Below are 21,594 nucleotides of genomic sequence, written 5' to 3'. Positions count from 1 at the left end.
GTTTCCAAAGTCAGAAAGGGAACCCTTCTGGAGAACTCCAGGGGAGCTACAGTTGATTCTCGTTATGTGTGGTAGTTAGGTTCTATAGAAGTCACCGCAAACAGTGATTTAGTGAATACGGAACCATTGCTTCTGGGGGAAATACAGGGTTAAGGTTCCTTGAGCCTCTGTTCACAACGTTTTCATCATTAAGTGATCAGTATACAACCTTGTTTTATGCATGTTTCTGTAAGGACACCTTATTTAATGCATACTACTGATTCAGTAACATGGAACTCATGCCCAGCAGCACTATTACTCATATCTGAAAGAAGCTTATCTAACATACATGTTTTTTCCATGAGGCACATCATAATTTCTTGCACTTAGGAACACTAGGCAGCACTATGCTTTTAAACATTTTAAATAGTGAAATTACCAACAAAAAGCACAAAAATGCAAAAAAAAAAGTGGCACTTGCTTACAGTAAGAAAGCTGAAACAAAAAGAATGTTGTCAGTCTCAGCTGGGAGCAGGTACTCTGGGCAGCTGGAATTTTTTGCTGTTCTGCATCTCTCTGTGAATGACCACGAAAGCACCCTGAGTATTGATTTTGGGGTTACAAATAAATATTAGCAGGTAGGCAAATTTGCAAATATGGAAGCCATGATAATGAGAATTGACTATATTATTAAGTCACACTAAATCCTGAATTATATGCCAAATCACTACCTGGAAAGATCTTAGTGAGACTAACCCCCAGCACCCCACCTGCGTTAAGCAGGTTAACAGGAGCCATTTGTACTACAGGGAGACGGCAGGACTGACCCATCCACTTCCCAGGGCTCCATAAGCCTCTGCAAACTCACCTGCAGTCCTTCACACTCAGGGAAAGCAGAGCCCTCATCTTGTTCACACAGTGTCTTCCCCAAAGGTATGATTTGGGGGGTGGGGGAGGGAGGGGGAGGATGTTGCAGGGAGATTTTCTTCAGAGATTCCTATTCCTTTAACAGCCTTTTATTTACTCTCTACTATGCGTTGGGCATTGTTCCAGTGCTGGAGACGTAGCAGTAAACAAAACAGACAAATCCCTGCTCGGATGGAGCACACATTCTGAAGGGGCGGACAATAAATTGACCGTAAATAACATATAGAGTAGGTTCACCAGTGGTGAGTACCAGAGGGAGAAATAAAGCACAGGTAGATCCAGAGTGTGGAGGGTACTGTGCTTCTCACAGTGGAAAACTGACGTAGGCAAAAAGCCAAATAAATTGCTACAGTGTATATACATATACATACACACACACATTTATTTTAAATGGTTGCAGATAAAATTCCTTTAGAAAAAGTTAGTTTGCTAAGTTGTATTTCCTTTGTACTATGAAGAAATAACAAAGGATTGCTAATTTAATAGTCTGACATAAGTAATGGTATATTTTTACTAATAGAAATTTCACGATTTGTACCTTATTTTGTACAATGGAGAAATTGAGTATAATTTCACTTTTATTATGAATAGATAACATTTAAAGTCATGAAAAGATTGTACATCTCATTGTATGAGTGGTATTGAAATGCCTTATTTTTATATATAATAGCAAAGGTTCTCATTCCAATCTTACGGAATTAGAATAATGGAACAGGATATATTAACTTGGATTTACAGACCTATGTATTCACTTTTAGTGGGGAGGGGACAAGTTAGAATATACTGAGGGTGAACTCTGTTTTGACATTAAATAAGTATTGTTTCTGACTCTACAGAATTCACATATGTCTTAGGGCACCAGGGTGGTGTAGTAATTAAGCAGATAGATGGGGGAGCTAGACTACCTGAGTCCAAATGCTGGTTCTTCTGTTATTAATGGCACGAGTTAATGTCTCCAATTTTCCCATCTGTGAAATGGGAAATGATAGTACCTACCTCATAGGGTTGCTCTGAGGATTAAATGCGTCAATCTATATTAAGCACTACGCTAAGAATAGGGTCTGGCACATAGTAAGCACCATACATATGTTTGTTTGTTATTTAAAAAACATATTAAGTTTTCTTAACACTATCTACACATCCTAGAAAATTGTGGCAGGAACTTTATCAGAAATTAAAAAGTCACAGCTGTTTACCAATACCAACTACTCTAGAATCACTTTTTAAATTAAAAAAAAAAATCCACCTTGAGGCGGAGGCAGGGGAGAAGTGAGAGGCAGCCCGGCGGGGTGTCGGCGCTGGGGGGTGGGGGCCAGTGCGAGAGTGAGCCCGTGGCCGAGTGAGTTTATCCCTACGGGCGGTGAGAGGCCTGGGGCCTACCCCGGAGGAGCAGGGTCTGGCCCCCTTCTCGGTTCCCGGGCCCGGCGGCGCGGTAGCGGCCCAGTTGTGAGGAGGCGGGGAAGCAAGTGTCCGGCCCCAGCCACGGACGGCATGGACGTGGGCCCGGACCCTGGGCTGATGCAGAAGTTCAGCTGCCTGGGCACCGCCGACAAGGACGTGCTCATCTCCGAGTTCCAGCGGTTGCTCGGCTTCCAGCTCATCCAGGCCGGCTGCGCCTTCTTCCTGGGCATGACCAGCTGGAACCTACAAGGAGCAATTGGCGCCTATTATGACTTTGAGAGCCCAAACATCAGTGTGCCATCTGTGTCCTTTGTTGAAGATGTCACCATAGGAGAACGGGAGTCGATATCCCCTTATGCTCAATATATAAAAACATGGCGGATCCAAAATTCTGGGGCAGAGGCCTGGCCTCCAGGGGATTGTCCTCAATATGTCAGGGGAGACCAGCTTGGACGTGTGAACATGGAGTTGGTGAGATTGCTAAAGCCCCAGGAGATTGCAGATGTCAGCGTCCAGATGTGCAGCCCCAGCAGAGCCGGAATGGATCAGGGACCGTGGCGGATGTGCACTGCTACAGGACTCTACTATGGAGATGTCATCTGGGTCATTCTCACTGTGGAGGCGGGTGGACTTTTAGGAGCACAGCAGCTGTCATCTTTTGAAACGGAGTTCCACACACAGCCACATCGCAAGGTAGAAGGAAACTTCACCCCGTTTGCCTCTCCCCCAAAGAACCGACAGGTGAAAACAAAAGATGCTGGGGGTTCTGGGTTCGACTCCATCAGCAAAAACACATGGGCTCCCGCGCCTGACCAAACCGAGCAGGATGAGAGTAGACTCTGCCAGAGCTCTGTAAATCTGCCCCCCAGCAGTCACGCAAACAACTTATCAGTAGCGACTTACAGTAAGGGGCTCCACGGGCCTTACCCCTTCAGTCAGTCTTAAACGGGTGTCACCAAGAAGAAAAATTAACGAAAGACACAAGGCTTGACTCTGGGAGGGGAGGGCAAGGGGTTCCTCTGGATTGCAGACCACATTGCAGGGACCCGTGGCTCTGACCCCCATCCTGGAAGAAGAGGAAGAATCAGAAAGACTAATTTTGAGTAAACTCAGCGTGTGTGTGTGTGAATGCTGAGTGGTGGGAGTGGTATTAAGGCTACCAAGAAGAAATCCACGCAGCCACTTTGGGTTTTGTTTATTAGGCGTCAGTCTAACAAGTCATTAGGGCGCTCGGGAAGGAAAAAAATGTTTAAAATGGGGGAAAAAGGCCATCTTTTTAAACAAAAATTATTTTGCCTACAGACAGGCTGTAGGTTTGAGCACATGTTAATTGTTTCCCCTCTTTCCCCACTTTTATTTTTTTAGATAAGGGATAACATTCTGTGTATAGAATAGCTGCTTGCTCTGGAAGCAATTGAGGTTCAAAGCTGGCACGGCCTGCTTGGGGACTCTGTGGGTAGGTGCTATGGGAGGACACCTGCCGTGCCACCTGATTGCACAAGACTCTGACCCCATTTGTTTTTAATGGCATCAGCCCATGGGTTATCACGCTTTTCCTCTTCTTTTCTGTTTAATCTTCTGTTGATTTACACCTTTGACATTTGTACTCGTCAACCCTGTGGCTTGTTAGCATCAGAACCTCTCTGAAGACCAAGCTTCCCTGTGTGGCCAGCAGAGGAAGCCTGGAGGACAGATCTCAGGTGACGTGGGAGTTTGTGAGGCCGAGAGGTGACCTCCTGCACACACTTGTAACAATTCGAATTGCTTTCCTTCCATGTTTCTCTTGGCGGAGAGAAGCGCCATCACACTTAACTGCTCTTCTGGATTCTTGGTATACAGCGGCTCCCCATTCGCTCTGGGAACGGTGCCTCTGTGCTGTGTATATGTGTGTGCTGCGTGCACACACACACGGGTGTTGGTGCAGCTCACCAGCGAGGGTGCAGCAGGCGAATGTGAAGGTGTCCCCCGCTTCTCTGTTGTCACACAACTCCCTTCCCTGTGTTTCCCTCCAGTTGTCCTTTGTGGTGTTTTCGCAGCCTGTTAGTGGAGGCTGAGCTGTTAAGGTATGAAAATGGAGCCCCAGATGGGGAATTTGCCATGGGGAAGGGCCACACTTACTGACTGCGTGATCTTGGAGACCACATTTTGCTGGGAATGAAAGGACCCCCTCCCTGAGCAGGATGCTTAGCTATTGGGAGGTGGCGGGCAAGGCACAGCCCAGCCGGAGCACAGGTTGATTGGCTGGCTGCTCCCTGGGACAGGTGGCCCCACTGGCATCCTGTGCGATCCGAGCAGGTTGAGATGTGGATATCTCCACGGGAAGCTCAAACCAGGCCAGAACAGCTGTCTGCCAAAGATACAGGAGTATGCAGAGTCCCTCGTCTCTTCTCACCCCCTCCTCCCCTCGAGTCTTGGTTCGTTTGGTAGCCGGGGATATGGGTCTAGGGTGCCGTTGCTGGGTCACCTGCCTGTGGTCACACCCCCATCCCCTGGGGGCTGTGAGACAACAGGGAGTCCAGCTCGATGATTGGCCGCAAGGGGTCACGTAGCCTGGGTGTGGCTGAGAGTCTGCCTGCCTGTCTGGCTCTGTCTGGGTGTCTGAGTTAGGAAAACGCCTGTTGTTTGTTCCTCCTCGTCCTCTTCCGAGACGGTTATTTTTTTCAAGCTTGACTGTGAGAGAAAAGCTTGTATGAAATTCTCCCTACCTTCTCCCCACCATTCTTTGCCTCCCCACCTCCCCCCAAATAAAAGGGGGCGTAAACATTGGTCCACTGGAGAAGCCCCGGGGGAGGGTGGAGCCTGCCTGCTGCAAGGGCAGTGCCGCTGGGGCTGGGGCCGGACTAGAGCTCACACTGGAGCACCTACTTTCTATGCACAGAGCACCCCATTCCCAGCAGAGCAGAGGGGAGTCCCTGCCAGGTGCCCAGGCCACCACAGGTCCAAGCCAGGGGCTCACGATAGCTTTTTGTTTGAGGGCCCTATTGGGCCCAGACTGGTGCCACTGTTGCTGCCAAGCTCCGGGGACACCGCCACCCTGGAGCCCACACATGCCCAGCCGTTCTGCTCACTGGATAGCCCTCAAAGCATCACATCTCCAGCTGCCCCTGCAGGATCATGGGAGGCTTTACACCTGCCGGTCTCCAGGCTTCCTCATCTCCCCCACACTAGGTGCCCCTTCCCCTTTTCCCAGGGGGCTGCCCACCGTTATGCAGCAGTGGCTTCACAGGTGACGTCAGTGGGTCTGGGCCTGCCACAAGGATTCTGCGCCTCCCCTTGCTTTTAGGCATCTCACCTGGCAAGGTAATTGTCCCAAGCACGTTGGCTTCCCTCCCAAGAACAAACCCTTTCTGTGCACATCTTTGGAGCGGTGCGCTCCTTGCAGAGGCCAGAGCGAGCGGAGGCCGCGGAGTCGGGGCGGAAGGAGTCCGTGGTCCTCCCAGGGCCTGGCGGCCCTTAGCACCACTCGTCCTGCCTCTGCTCGCTGGTTTGGGCTCTGAGCAAGTCCTCAGAGCCCCTCTTTCCCACTGCATAGTGGGCCAGCAGAGGCTACCCTCAGCCCCAGTAGTCTGTTCCTCTTGGACCCTTTACCAAGTGGCAGGCTGCCTCTGGGCAGGACCACCGGCGTCTGGCACCTGCGAGGTGAGGCAGGCAGCATCCTTAAGGACCTGAGGCCAGCGGGGGAGGCAGAGCGGCTCAGGCTTAGGAGGAACCTGTCTGTCTGCACGGAGAGAGGTGTGTGTGGATGTGTGTGCACGCGTGCCTGCTTTTCTTCTTTTTTGCCATGGGGACAGTTGAATTGGGGGCATTTTTCTACAAGAAACAGCCTCTCTTCCCCCCCGCAAGGACTGGCTGTTACCTGACGTCCATCAAAGGCACTTCCAGCCAGGAGAGAACCTCACCAAGACAGCTGGTGTGGCCCAAGGGTGGCCCAGGTGGGAAGTGGGCATAAGGATAAATCCCTCCCCAGATTCAGTGTGAGCCCCAGCGGGAGAGGGTGGTGGCGTTGCCAGGGCCCAGCACTGCAAGCCGACTCCCCACCCCACCCCGCCTCGCCTTTTCTCTGTCTCCTTGGGTGACTGCTGGAGCAGCTGCCCTCTCCGTCTGGACAGTGGTGTGCAGCAAGCAAGCTGGCTGGCTGTTTGTGGTGGGGCCTCCTGGTGCCTGGGAGGTGACGAAGATAAGGCAGTTTCTCCTGACTGTATACGTGAATATTTGTATGATTAACACAGACTAAAAAAACCCTGAAGAAAAAAAAATCCAACTTCTCACTCACTTGATTAACGTTGCAGTTACTGGTCAGGCAAGAGAAGTGGCAGGTAGCCCTACGAAAGGCACACGGGCTTCCCAGAAAAACAGGTGCTGCAGGTAGCAGGGGAAGGAGGAGGGCACAGAGGAAGCCTTCAGGAATTTGCTCTTGAGGAATTTGAGGATTTTGAGTCTTCGAGGATTTACTTGAGGAAGTCACTGGGAGTTAAGTAAGGGCCATTCCCTAGAGGAATCTTCTTAAGTGGCAAAGGGCAGTTGAAGAGAAAGGTAGATAATGAAAGGAGTGACAGGAGTGACGTTCCTTTTGAAAATAAAAGAACCCTGGGAAGGATCTGTGCAGGGAGGTGTAGAAGGTTCGTTTTCAAGAAGGACAAATGTAGTTGGAAATATAAGATCATTGTGGACGGGCAATATAGTGCAGCTGTTAATATCACGGACTTGAGGACCCGCCTGCTCTAGCCCTCACTAACTGGGTGATCATGGGCAAGTCACTTCACCTTTCTGTTTTAGTTCGTCTGAAAAATGGGGAATAATAATGCTGATAGTACTTGTCCCACAGGTTGTTGTGAGCATTAAGTGAATATGTAAATATTAAATATATAAAGCTAATATAAAGCTCTTAGGACAGTGTCAGGTCCTGAGCACGGTGACTGTTGGTTATTATTGTTCGTCCAGCAGATTTTTAATTTATGAAAAAATGAATCATGTTTTTTCAAATACAAATGCACCTGTGATACTAAAACCCAACACTTTCCACCTCCTTTCAAATCCTTTAGCTTGGGGGATGGGATGTGCTGAGAAGAGGTAAGAGAGAGAACTAAGAAAAGCAGGAGATAAGCCCAGAAGTGAATCATTTAAAAATCTATTAAAACTTTACCCTCTTATCCAGAATAACATGTATCTTTCAGATTTTGATAGCTGAAAATTAAATTTCCTAGTATGCTATACATTGAGTTAAAAAAATAAATTCCATGCTAAATACAATAAACTTTTGAAATGAAGGCATTTTATAGAAAATTATTATGCTAATAAGTTAATCAGTATATAGGCAATACTTTTCATTGCTTGGTGGCTTTCAGTTTTTACTTTTATAAAGCTAATCTAGGTTAGCTTTAAAATATTGCTTTTTGCAATTATACTAATTCTGAAAATATCAGTTTAGTAAATAGTTAATGTATATACATGCCCAAATAGATCATTCTAAAAAAATTAAAGAAAATTTTGGAATTTCATTCCCAAAGTGAATATCTCTACTAAAAAATTTCCCCCAATTATTCTTCACCAGAAAAGAAAGTGTGTCGTAGATGAAACTTTGAGAGGAGATGAATCTGGACATCTCAGGAGTGGAGATATTTGGGTACCAGAGCAGATTACCCAGGAGTAAGAAGAAAAAACCCTCCCAGGTAAGATCCTTCTTCCTGGCCCTGGAAACAGGGATATGCCTGGGGGTTCTCAGGCATTGGAAAAGCTGATAATCAGATTTTCAGCTCTGAGAAAGCTCAGTTGGCAGCCCAGCTGTGAGCAGAATGTGTTAACCGCTGTCCTGTAACTGCTGATATGATTCTGGGAATTTAGTTTTGCTTCTTGGGGACAGCCCTGGAATAGCATGAAAATTCCAGAAAATTGTGTCACATTTTGGCACCGAGCATGTTTAAGTCCCCTTTTGGAGCAAGACTTTTCTCAGAAGTGGTATATGTTGTGAGAATTAATCAACAGGTATTTATTAGTCTCTTCATTTTTAGCACTGTGCAAAGCACAGATGTAAATGCTGACTCTAAGATGTAGTTCTGGAAATCACTGCTAACTTGAGCCACCTACAATTTGGAAATGACTTTGTTTTACAGAAACTGGTTATACGTGACTGAATCTAAATTTCTGGCCCTTTGTGGTCTAGACCTGCTCAGGAATAATACGAATATGACTGTTACTTAGGTGCTTAGGAGGCCTGCAGGCTGGAAGAAGAGGGGTTTGGGAGAGGAGGACTTGTGTTTCTTGAATAAAGGTCTTTCTCTGCCTGGAGAAGGACTGTTGCCTGGAAATGGACATTCGCCCTCTTGTCATTGAGGAGGAAGGGATGGCTGGCTGCTGAAATTAAAAAAAAAAAGATAACTCTGAAATTGAGCCAGAGGTTTGACTGGGTGCCAAGCTAATGTATTAATTTTTCTATTAATTAATTAAATTAATTACTTTTGCTATTAATATGCTAAGCCTCCCTAAAAACTAAGGATTCTAGCAGCTGCTGCATTTCTAGCAGGTAGGAATTTCTTTATTCTATGACACAGGTTAAAAATTTACTCATTTAACTAATATGCCCCAACTGTCTACCATGTGTCAGGCACTCTTTTAAGCAATGGGAATTCAGGGCACAAAACAGACAAAAATCTTAGGCCTTGTGGTGCGGGAGAAAGATAAAAAGGTACTAAGGAGAAAAAGCAGAGAAGGAAAATAGGAAGCGTGAGGTGGAGGGTGTTAACAGTCCTAGGCAGGGTGGTCTAGAAAGCCTGCAAAGAATGACATTTGGGAAGAGATCCGGGGGAAGTCTCTTGATGGCGTGTTCTAAATTAAACTTTGGCTTAGAGCTGCAGTTTAACAGGATAGCAAGAAATTTCACTTCAGCCGGGTTTTGAGAGTCCTTCCCCTTCCTCAGATTATAAGGGGTCTGCAAGGGTTTATGTCTTTGTCCCCTAAGTAAGTTTTGAGCCCCTCATCTTGCTCCAGCCTGGTTGCTCCTGAGGTCTCAGGGTCCAACCCTGTGTGGTTACCTTGAGGGGCCATGTGGGCCCAGGAATCTTAATGTCTACCAAGTCCTGACTTAATTTTGTCACCCAGGCATCCAAGTGCTATCTCACCAGAGTCTCTCCCCTGTGGGGACACAAGTCTGGGCTACTCTGGGAACTTCCCCCAAAACTCTCCAACCTGTCTTTAGTCTAGAGGCCCCTCATGATGGGGGTACTTCTCTTCCTAAAATTTCAGCACACATTTTTTTTTCTTTCTTTTTTTTCTGGCCGCGCCACGTGGCTTGTGGGGTCTTAGTTCCTCGACCAGGGATTGAACCTGGGCATAAGAGCGTGGAGTCCTAACCACTGGACCACCAGGGAGTTCCCAGCACGCACCTTTCCAACAGCCCAAACAAAAGCATACATAGGTGGTTGTTTTCCATGTGTCTGACTACCTTTGTTTTTAACCTCTGAGGCTAGGGCGGCAAGGGAGTGACCTTTTAAAGATAAATCAAGAGAGCACTCATTCCTTCCAGTGAGATTCCTAAAGTACTAAGGACAAACCAGAATTAATGGCTAATCAATTACCTTGCCATTCACTCACAAAATTTGGTCTCTACAAACGATTTCTATTTGTCAATATACTCAGAGAACTGAATGAAAAATACTTTTGTTCCCCCCTTGCCTATTAGCATTATGATCATTGGTGCTTGAAGTTGGAGGTGGGAAGACATTCCTTTACTAACGTCCTGTTACCCAGGCTATTTCCCGTCTCTCCCTGCTGCACCCTGCACCAGTTGGGGTAGATTGCCAGAAGTTCAGTTTATCTAAAAATTCCAGTAAATGTGAAAGCAGAGAGTTGAGCAGAGAGATTAGGAGAAACTAAAACAGAGAAACGAAGGTCAAATATAAAGAAGGTGGAAGTGGGAGGAGGAGGACAGGGAAGGAGACGGAGTGTTGAGAAATGGAAGAGAAGGGACAAAGCAGAAAATAAAATTAAAGAGACAGGATGAGGGAGTGAAACATAAGAGGAATATAGAATAAGGAGTCCGAAGGACGAGGAAGAAACAAGTGAGGAGCGCTGATTCAGTGTTAAACTCATACAGTTCTGGAGGTCAGAAGTTTAACACGGGTGTCAGTGGGCTGAAATCAGTGTTTTGCTGGGCTGTGTTTCCTTCTGGAGGCTCTAGAGGAGAATCCATTTCCTTGAGTTTTCCAGCTCTCGGAGGCTGCCTGCACACCTTCCATCTGTAAAGCATATCTCTAGTCATTCTCTGATCGTCAGTTGCATCTCTCTTACCATTCTTCTGTAGTCGCCTCTCTCTCTCCATAGTCAGGAAAGGCTCTCCATTTGTAAGGACCAGAGTGATTAGATTGGGCCCACTTGGATAATCCAGTATAATCTCCCTATCTTAAGGTCATTAATAATCCCATCCATAAAATCGGTTTTGCCATGAAAGGCCTGAGAATTAGGATGTGCACATCTTGGGGGACCATTATTGTGCCTGTCACAGAGATCAGGTAGCCTTAATTGGAACCCTTTCTATAGGTCAGAAGATCAGCCGGTGCATTGCCAGGTAAGTGTATGTCAAACACTTACTTGGCCATGTCAAATGTGTTTTAGTCTACATGTCAAATGTGTTTTAGTCAGACCAGGCCATGTCAAATGTGTTTTAGTCTACATACCATTTGAAATGTAGAAATAGAATGTCACTTATGCTCAAAGAAATAAAATGTGTGTGTTTTGGTAAATAAAAATGCATATATATTTTTATGTTCTGATGTAAGACAGCAAAAAGATAAATAAATGGTTGACCTATGAAACCTTATATGAAATCCCCTTCTCTGATAGCCTGGAGACCAGGATTAGGTAGTGAGCCACTGAAGTGGCAGTTTATTTAACCCTGCATGAACTGGAGCCAGGCAGCCATGGCTGAGGATCATGGTCAGCATGTCCTTTCTTTCCTCGATGCTTCTTTGCTAAGATGCTTGTGGATTCAGAATAATAGCAGGTGATTCCAGATGGCAACTCCACAAGATGCTTACGTGGCCCCTCAGATGGAGAGTTGATCCTTGTTTCTATGTAGCTAAGGGGCATTCTGTAGAATTCATTCCCTCACTCAGAGACATCCATGTGCATGCATTTGCCACAACCGTGGTAACTAGAAACTAGCTCTATGTGGGAAACATTGGCCAGGATGCCTCCAGGAATTCCACCATCTGATTCTGATTATAATTCCTGCCCTATTCTCATCGCAACCACTCTTGTACCAGCTCTCTGGGAAAGCTGGGAGTGGAAGTAAAAAATTCCGTGTGAGAAAGAAAAAAGAGGTCTGGGAGGGAAAGAGAAGATGAGCTTTGTGACTTGTAAGTTTCTGTTCAAAAACAGGACTGATGTTTGGCTTAGAGTCCTCAGGAAGGAAATGTCGTGGTTCAAATTATCCCCAGATGGGGCTGTGTATCTCATTGTTCCCTTCAAATGGAAAGTAGCATTCAATTGTTGAGTAGAGTTCTGAGCACTTACTGGTCACTGGCACTGTTAGTATTGGGTATTTTCATGGGTCTTGTTGGATGAGAGAGTTTATATACATAAGAAGTCACATTACATTTGTCTATGTGTATCAACATATACAAACTCATGTGAAACCGTCTTATACTTGTTAAATACTTAACTTTTCAGAGTTCTTTCACTTTAACTATTTCACCTGGTCTTGCAGCAATTAGGAATATGAACAGAGAAGATATGAAAACAGAGTCAGAGAGATTAGCCATATTATTCTCATCTCACTTGGTCACAGGGCTAGTTTGTGAGCACTTAGATTAGAACCAGGTTCTTAATTTTCAAACCAGGGCTCTTTCTACTTAATTATGTCGATTTAAAAAAAAATTCCAGTAACTCAAGAGTTAGAGCAGAGTTTTAGTTATGTCAGAACTATCAGCTATAACACCAATTCCCACTTACAATGTATATTTAACTTTAATTAATGGTAATTTGGTGGTGAGGCAGAATAAGAAACAAAGAAAAAAGGAAACGGCATTTCATGCAGTGTTACATAAAAACATAACAAGATCTTGAAAAATGCAATATTACATAAAGAACTAAGGAAGACCTGGAAAAAAACAAACACTTGCTGCTTACTATTTTAGAAATAGCACATGGTTTCTACCACATGATGAGTATAAGGATCAAACAAGTAAATGAAGAGATGACCTCTGAGCATAAATGTTCAACGTGCACAGAGCAGACCATTTTCTGGTCAGTGTTATTAATCCCACTGAAAATGGGGTGTGATATGCCGTTAAATTTAAATTTAGGCTGTAGAATTTAGAATTCTGTCCTTTACCTCATGTGTGTCTTTTTCTTAGTCTGGCTAATCTAAGCCTGTTGGACAAAAATTATTTTAACTTAAAATTGTTAAACACATTGTTTGGGGCTGGTTTGGGCCCAGAATGACTTTCTGGATCATTTATAACATTTAACCAGGCTGAAGTTTCGTTTTTGTTTTTGTTTCTATGCCAATCTACAAGTACACACAAAACTTCTTCCTTCCTGGTTTTATTTGTCAGTTTTCAGTAAGTGACAATTTGTAATCTTTCAAAAATATACTTTAAAATAATACAATTTGTCTTTACCTAATAATTTCTTCCTGCCTTTGAAATATTTCTATAGCCATATTGAATATGACAGGAAAAATCTCCACACACACAAAAAATTCCTCCTAAATTCACATGTGTGTTGTGCTGATGATATTTAAAGGCAGATATGAATACTACATTTAGTTAAATAGATGAAAAGTGGCTTTGGTTTTGAAATACTACTTTAGTCTATAAGGAATGAGATCTGGCTCACATAAAGGGCAGGCTCATAAGCCTGTCCAATGCCACTGTCTTACCTCATGCAAGGAGCATAAAACAACTCTTCAGGCCTTTATTCATTAAAATGGAATATGTGTTTCCATTAGGAGTTCTCCTCAAAGAGTGAATCTGCATACTGAGAAAACTATGTAGCAATCATCTTTCCTTAACCTAAAAATAAAATACAAATGTGGAAAAGTTCACAGCATTTCATGTCCCCTACCCTCCCCCATCAAGACCACCTGGAGACATGACTGAACCAAGAGGAGGTACTGTGGACCCCCAATGGGCTCAATATTAAGAGTCTGTACAATAACTTCGAGGTCCTTCTCTGATTAGCTGTGTTTTCTCATTTGCGTTTGTAGGCTGGAGGACAACTGGAAAGTCCATATCTAAAAATAAACAAAGAAAACCAGTAAACACCCTCTTATGTTACATTTCATTTAATGGGGCAAGTGGTAGATATTTTTGTTGAAATGATGATTAGCAAATCAATTCAATTCCTAAGATACTAAGGATCCTACCCTTTAAAGGACTTCAAAAGGGAGGATACACTGTCTTTATTCTTCATTTAAGTTCTATTAGTTACAGAATTATAAAACCAAAGCACTAAGCCCAGATTTCACTTTGAGGCAATTTCTAAAGCTGATAAACTTGAGCTTTAGTTTTCACCATTTTGTGGGGATGAGGACAGGGCTGCCACCCATGTCATATAGACTACAGTGTATATCTATATGAAAAATACCTCTAGAATCGTGCAGTGGACAATTGCATATATGGCTCTGGTTGGGAGAGAGGTCAAAACCCAGAGTTTGCTTAGGTGAAGAGTCTAATAGGAAGCTCTCCACATAAAGTTAGTACCCCAAATGGTTATGTGCTATCTAAATCACCATACCCTTAAATCTGCAAGGAAATTTGCTAGTCTTGAGTTTTGATGAGGAAGTGAAGAGCTCCCTTAAAAATGTCTGTTAGCAAGCTAATGAGCACACAATTTGGCAGGTCAAGTTTACAATACCTGTGTGTTCTAAGAAACCTCAGGCTGATAATTTAGTTTAAAATGGTCCAGTGCAAAAGCACAGAGCAGAAGTGAATGGCCCCAACCTTCAACCCAGGCCTCAAAGAATCCCCCACAAATTGCAAGAAACATAAACTCATAGTAAAAAACAGAGAGATGGGAGAGATAGGGAGAAATAGAGAGAGAGGGAGAGAGATGGGGGGAGGGGGAACATTACACATAGGAACAATGCACACTGAGTGAGAGCCAGTAGAAACAACAGAAAGCCAGTCAGACCCAGAAAGACTTCAAATTCTGCACTTACCAGACACAGAATAAGAAAGAATTAGATTTGTTTTTCAAATGATCAAATGGATTTTGAAATGAATAATAATAAAAAATCTCTTTTAGACATTAACACATCTGAAATTTTTAAAACTTGATGAATGGGCTTAACAGCTAAAGAGAGAATTAATGGAATAGAAGACAGATTTGAGGAGATTAATCAGAATGCGACACAGGGAAACAAAGATATAAAATAAGAAAGAGGCTAAAGGACATGAAGAATAGAGTGATATTCTGACTTATATTTAATAAGACTTTCGTAAAGAAATGAAAAGAAAAGAAGAGTAGAGGTAATATTTGATGATTTAATGGCTGAGAATTTCCTGGAATTGATAAAAGACACCAATCCACAGATTCAAGAACCAACTAGGATAAATTAAAGAGAAATTCATATTTAAACATCTTAGTGATATTGAAGAACACTAAGGATAATGGTTTTTAAAGCAATCTCACTTTCCAATAGCAGATACAGAAGCCAGAAAACTATGAAATTATATTTACAATATACTATAAGAAGATATCAACCTAAATTTGTTGATAAACCCTCTTATTGCTACATTTATTTTTTTAAGCATGATTTACAGGTATTTTCAGACAATAAACACAGAAGTTGTGCCACCAGCAGACCTAATTTAAAAGTTATAATTCAGGGCTTCCCTGGTGGCGCAGTGGTTGAGGGTCCGCCTGCCGATGCAGGGGACACGGGTTCGTGACCCGGTCCAGGAGGATCCCTCATGCTGCGGAGTGGCTGGGCCCGTGAGCCATGGCCGCTGAGCCTGTGCGTCCGGAGCCTGTGCTCCGCGGTGGGAGGGGCCACAACGGTGAGAGGCCCGCGTACCGCAAAAAAATAAAATAAATAAAATAAAAGTTATAATTCAGACAGAAAGAAGTGTTATCATATGGAAAAATTTGTGCTGTATATAGAAATGATTAGTAGATATGTAAGTAAAACTAAACAATTATTTATTATGTAAGGCAATAATAATTTATGAGACTTAAAATTGAGATAAAATTATGACAATAGTATGTAAATCAGGAAGGAGATGATCAGAATTAAAGAGTTATAAAGTTCTTGTATTGTTCAGGAGAGGGTAAAGATAAGAATTAACTTTCAACTTTGGTAACTTAAGTATGCTTGATAAATTTTTAAGGCAGCCCTAAACAAATAGAACAGAGAATATACTTTCCAAACTGGAGGAGAGAAAGAAATGGAATGTGAAAAAGAAATTCTATTAGTACAGAAGAAAGAAAAAAAGAAAAGAAAATAGAAACAGAAAAAATATGCCAACTTAAAGTGATAATTATAATAATAAAATATTAACAGAAAGCATGTATATAGTACTTATTATGTGTCTAGCACTGTTCTCAGTGCTTTATGTACATTAACTCAATAATAGCACTACAAGGTAGGGTAATTATGATAGCTATTTTACAGATAAACTGAGGGACAGAATGTTTTAAGTAACTAGCCTGCATTACACAGGTAGTAAGGAATAGAGCTAGTATTAAAACCTGGGCAGTATTTCTCAGAATCTGTTTTCTAAAAGACTGTGCTATACTGTCTCTCACAAAGAGCAAGTTCATAGAAGAAAACATACATCATTAGTTATAAAAAATACAAACGGACTCTATTTAAAAGAAAAAACATGGCCAGACTGAATATGCTGTCTACAAAGGACAGCAATATGCTGTCTACAAAGGACACATCAAAAAACATACGGACAAAAAAACATTGAGAATAAAAGGATGGAAACATATTTACTACACAAACACTAATGAAAAGAAAGCTAATATAACTGTATTTTAAAAACAGAGTATGAGACAAAAAGCATTGCTAGAGCTAGAGGGTAACTACATAATAATAAAATATTCAATTAACCAAGTAGCCATAAAAATTCTAAACTTATATATGCTAATAATATAGCCTCAAAATATAGGAAGCAAAAACTGACAGAACTTTATAGAGAAATAGAAAAATCCATCAGCACGGTGGAAGACTTGAATGCTTCTCTCAGTAACTGATGGATAAAGCAAGCAAAAAAATCTTAAAGGATATAAAGGATTTGAAAAGTGTAATGTTGTGAACTGAATTGTGTCCCTGCCCCCCACCCCGTTCATATGTTGAAGTTCTAATCCCCAGTCCCTCAGAATGTGACCATATTTGGAGATGAGGTCTTTAAAGAGGTAATTATGTTAAAATGAGGTCCTCAGAGTGGGCCTTAGTCCAGTATGACTTGTGTACTTAGGACACAGTCATACATAGAGGGAAGGCCTTGTGAAGACAAAAGATGAAAATGACCATCTACATGCCAAGAAGAGCGGCCTTAAGGAAACCAATCCTGTGACACCTTGATCTTCGGTTTCTAGCCTCCAGAATTGCCAGAGAATACATTTCTGTTTTTCAAATCACCCAGTCTGTGGTACTTTGTTACAGCAGCCCTAGCAAACTAATACATACAACAAATTAGCTTTATTTAATAGTCATACATGGAACAGTGAACCTAACAAATGCAAAATGTACTGTTCTGAAGCAATGTGGAACATATGTAAAATCAATTAAGTTCTAGGCTATAAGCAAACCTCAAGACATTTCAAAATATTGTTTCATGCTGTCCACATTTTCTGATAATAATGCAGTTCAGTTAGACACAAACAATAATAAAGAATGATAAAAGACCCCACAGGTTTACAAATTAAGACATATATAGACCTAACTTACAGATTAAAGAAAAAATCATAATGGAAATAAGAAAATATTTCAAACTTAGATTATAAGAACATATATGTACATGTGTGTATGTAAAGCCAAACTGGTACTTACAGAAACATTTATAGCCTTAATAGCTTAATATCAGAAAAGAAGAAGGACTGAAAATTAAGAAGTATAAAAATTAAGTTAGAAAATTAACAATAAATTAAGAGACATAATAAAAAATAGAAATTAAGTAGAGAGAATGTACAGGAGAATCAATAAAACTGACAATATTTATTTGAGAAGAATAAAATTTTCAAATATCTGGTGAGAATGGCTAAAAAAGGAAAGCAGAAATAACCAATATAAGGAATGAAAAATGGGACAAAAATGCAGATACAGCGGGAGAGGCCACAACAGTGAGAGGCCCAAGTACCGCAAAAAAAAAAAAAATAATAACAAAATGCAGATACTATAGATGTGTAAAAGGTAACAAGAGGAAATTTTGAAGAGCTAATGGTTTTAATAAAGAAGAAAGGAAACCTAAATGGCCTATAAACATTAAATATATTGAATCAATAATTTAAAATTTGTATAAAAACACATTAGCCCAGAAAGGTCTACACAGTCCTGTAGAAAGAAATAAATCCAGTAATACACAAACTTCAAGAGTTAAAAAGGAACACTCCTAATTTATTTTATGAGGCATAATCTTGATATAGAACCCATAAGGAAAGTTTGAGATGGGAGAATGATAGGCCAGTCTCACTCATTAACATAGATGCAAACATCTAAAACAAAATATTAACAAACACATTTCATTAAAAAATAAAATATTTAATGCATTATGACTGCTTTGGGTTTATCTCTGGGATTCAAGATTGTTTTAACGTTGGGAAACAATTCATATAGTTCTTCACGTGAACAATTTAAAGGAGAAAAATCATTACCATCTCAATTGGTGAAGAAAAAAGTATTCTAATGAAATAGTAATAGAAGACAACTTTCTTAACCTGATCAAAAGCCTACAGCAAACTTCACAGTCATTATGCAATCTTGCAAGCATCTTCTCTTCAACATTTTACTGGCAGTCTCAACAAACACAGAAAGGCAAGGAAAAGGCTAAAAAAATGATAAGGGAAGGGAAGGAAGAATCAAAACTATCACTGTTCACAAATGATATAGATAGGTATGTAGAAACCCTAAAGAATTTACAGATAATTAGAAATAGAGAATTTAGCTAATTTCTTGGATTCGAAATCAATGTTAAAAAAAGTACATTTCTATATACTAAAAAACAAGTCAACAACTAATATATAATAATTTATTTATAATTGTATGAGAGTGGATAAAGTATTAAGAATAAATGCAACCAAAGATACAAAAGAGATATCTTTATTGAAAGGCAGTGAAGAAAACCTAAATAAATGGAGAGGTATACCATGTCACATATTAGAGGACTCACATTCTTTAAAGATGTCAATTCTTCCTAATTTATCTACAGTCACTGCAATTCTAATCAAGATCCCAAATATTTTGTTTAAAGAAATTTTGGTACAGGACTTAACAAAGCTTATTCTAAAATTTATATAGAAAAGCAAAAGGCCAAGGATATGTGAGAGTGTCCTGAAGAACAAATTAGGAAGAGTTGCCTGAGCAGTGTTATGAATTATTATAAATGGGCCTGGTGTTGCATATAGATAGACAAACTGACCAACGGACCAGAACAGAAAGCCCAGAAACTGTTCCATATATCTATTAAAACTTAATGTATATCAAAACCAAGACTAGAAATCAGTGTGCTGGGACAATTTGTTTTCTATATGGAAAAAAATGAAGTTGGAACCCTACATCATACCACTTGCAGAAATCAATTCCAGGTTATTAAACACGTAAACATGAGTAGCAAAACTATAAAACTTTGAGAAGACCATATAGGAGAACACCTTTATATCCTTGGGATAGGGAAAGATTTCTTAATCAAAACACAGAAATCACTAAGCATAAAGGCGAAGATTGACATTTTGACTACATTAAAATCAAGAACTTTGGCTTATCAAAAGACACCATTAAGAGTGAAACACCAGGTCACAAACTGGGAAAATACATTTTAAACAAACATGATCAACAGAGTCAATACCCACGCCCCAAAAAAGAGTCAGTAAGAAAAAAGCAAATGATATAATAAAAACCTGCAAAAGACTTGAATAGGCATTTCAAATAAAGAGAAACCCAAACAACCAGTAAGATTCTGAAAGGATTCAAGGAGAAAAAAATTAAAACCACAATGGTATACCATTTCTCATCCACCAGACTGACACACATTTATAGTCTAGTGAGGGCAAGGATGTGAAGCAGTAGGAACTCTCATTAGCTAATGGAAATTAGTGCAGCAACTTTGTAGAACAACTTGGTGTTATCTAATAACTTGTAGATATGCATACCTTTTGACTAAGGTATTCCACTCCTGTGTATATATTGGGTTGGTCAAAAAGTTCATTCAGTTAATGAATACATTGTTCAATAAAGTTCTTGGTGAAAATGAAAAATGTGTCTTTTATTTTTACTTAAAGCCGAACAAACTTTTTGGCCAACCCAATACCTAGAAAACTCTAGCACTCATGCACCAGGAGACATTCATAACAAGAATATTTGTACTAGCCCTGTTTGTAATGGCAAAAAAGTGGATTTGGATACCCAAATATCCACTAGCAGTAGAATGGATAAATAAACTTTATGGGATATTCTTGTAGAAGAATATTATACAACAGTGAAAAATGAATGAAAGACAATCACAGTATGAATGAAGTTCAGAAATATGATGTTGAGTGAAAAAAAAGTTGAAGGATAATTGTTGAGTATAAGCTCATTGATTTAAAGTTCAGAAATGTAAAACCAAGCAATAAACTTGATTAGGAACATAAATATATATAGTTGGAATACTAAAAAGAATAGTAAGAAAATGATTACATTATGATGATAGCCAAGATGTAGGTGGAAACAACCTAAGTGTTCACTGATGGATGAGTGGATAAAAAAAATGTGGTGTATATATACAATGGACTAGTGTTCAGCCATAAAAAAGAGGGAAATCCTGCTATTTGTGACAACATGGATGGATTTTGAGTGCATTATGCTAAATGAAGTAAGTCAAATAGAGAAAGACAAATACTGTATGATCTCACTTATATATGAATCTAAAAAAACAAAAACAGGGCTTCCCTGGTGGTGCAGTGGTTGAGAGTCCACCTGCCGATGCAGGGGACACGGGTTCATGCCCCGGTCCAGGAAGATCCCACATGCTGCAGAGCAGCTGGGCCCGTGAGCCATGGCCGCTGAGCCTGCGCGTCCGGAGCCTGTGCTCCACGACGGGAGAGGCCGCAACAGTGGGAGGCCCGTGTACCGCAAAAAATATATATATATAAAAAATTTTAAAAATTAAAATAAAAAAATAAAAAAACAAATACAACCCAAACTCATAGAAAAAGAGATCAGATTTGTGGTTACCAGAGGCAGAGGGTGAGGGGACAAGGAATTGGATGAATGTGGTTAAAAGGTACAAACTTCCAGTTCTAAGACAAATAAATACTGGGGTTGTAATATACAATACGATGACTACAGTTAACACTGCTCTGTGGCATATTTGAAAGTTGCTAACAGAGTAGATCCTAAAACTTCTCATCACAAGGAAAAGAACATTTTTTTTCTTTTTCTGTGTGTCTATATGAGATGATAGATATTAACTAAACTTATTGTGGTGATCATTTCACAATATATGTAAGGCAAGTCATTATGCTGTACACTTTAGACTTATACAGTGCTGTATGTCAACTAAATATCTCAATAAAACAGAAATTTTAAAAAGGAAAATGATTACAGATGATTCAGGATAACAGTTACCTCTAAATAGGGAACAGCAAGCAAAGAACCTAAAGGTAGTGGCACATAATGTGTGGGGGTAGCGTTCTGAGCTGACTCACTTGTCCTGCTCTCCCGGCCCAGGGCCTTGATGGTGCTTACTTGTTATTTTCATATAAAGAAGCAGCAAAGGGCTTTGGACTAGTTGCAAGAATTATTTTCCCTGAATTATTTTTAGAAATCAGTTCCTTTTGACTGGGGGGAAGGGGATACGAAGGAGATTGAGTGGGATTGGTGAAAAGAGGAAGGATGCATTTAATCTCTTCTTTGGTGCCCTTTTCCTGGGCAATAAAGTGTGATGAATGCTGAACAGCAAATGTAATAAATGTCTCAATATCTTGGCTGAGAGCAAGTCTAATTACAAGCCATATGGCCTCTTCAGATCAGTGGCTGTGAATTTATTTGGGTTTCATCCAGGTGAGTAGCAAGAACAGTTAAGCAGTCAACAGATTTTTCTGTGCTCTGAATCTCACATTTTTAGATCCAAGGTCAACCCACTA

The 21,594-nt window shown here is 41.0% G+C and overlaps 2 protein-coding genes across 4 annotated transcripts in view; one reads left to right on the top strand and one right to left on the bottom strand.

Moving 5' to 3' along the window:
- Nucleotides 1–2,278: 2,278 nt before the first annotated feature.
- LOC308630122 (protein ILRUN-like) lies at nucleotides 2,279–3,300 on the top strand (the record flags this gene model as incomplete). 3 transcript variants are annotated; one of them, XM_081258546.1, is made up of 2 exons in its annotated part: nucleotides 2,279–2,728; nucleotides 2,900–3,300. In XM_081258546.1, exons 1-2 carry the CDS (start codon nucleotides 2,398–2,400, stop codon nucleotides 3,250–3,252), a joined length of 684 nt encoding a protein of 227 aa, XP_081114672.1. In that variant the 5' UTR covers nucleotides 2,279–2,397. The 3 variants fall into 3 exon arrangements, with proteins under 3 accessions (XP_081114672.1, XP_081114673.1, XP_081114671.1); XM_081258547.1 differs by having other exon boundaries at nucleotides 2,279–3,000; nucleotides 3,217–3,252; XM_081258545.1 differs by having other exon boundaries at nucleotides 2,279–3,300.
- A 10,142-nt stretch (nucleotides 3,301–13,442) lies between these two features.
- The window catches only part of DNAJC5B (DnaJ heat shock protein family (Hsp40) member C5 beta), a gene marked incomplete at its 3' end in the record, with an annotated part of 46,775 nt that continues 38,623 nt past the window's right edge, over nucleotides 13,443–21,594 (bottom strand). The window contains exon 4 of the mRNA XM_081258630.1: nucleotides 13,443–13,537. Within this exon, the coding sequence (XP_081114756.1) occupies nucleotides 13,443–13,537 (95 nt within the window). The remainder of the gene's footprint in view (nucleotides 13,538–21,594) is intronic.

This window comes from Mesoplodon bidens (assembly GCF_964165515.1).
Source record: "Mesoplodon bidens genome assembly, chromosome: 16".
In the NCBI taxonomy this organism is placed as follows: domain Eukaryota; kingdom Metazoa; phylum Chordata; class Mammalia; order Artiodactyla; family Ziphiidae; genus Mesoplodon; species Mesoplodon bidens.
This window is presented reverse-complemented; position numbering and strand designations above follow the sequence as displayed.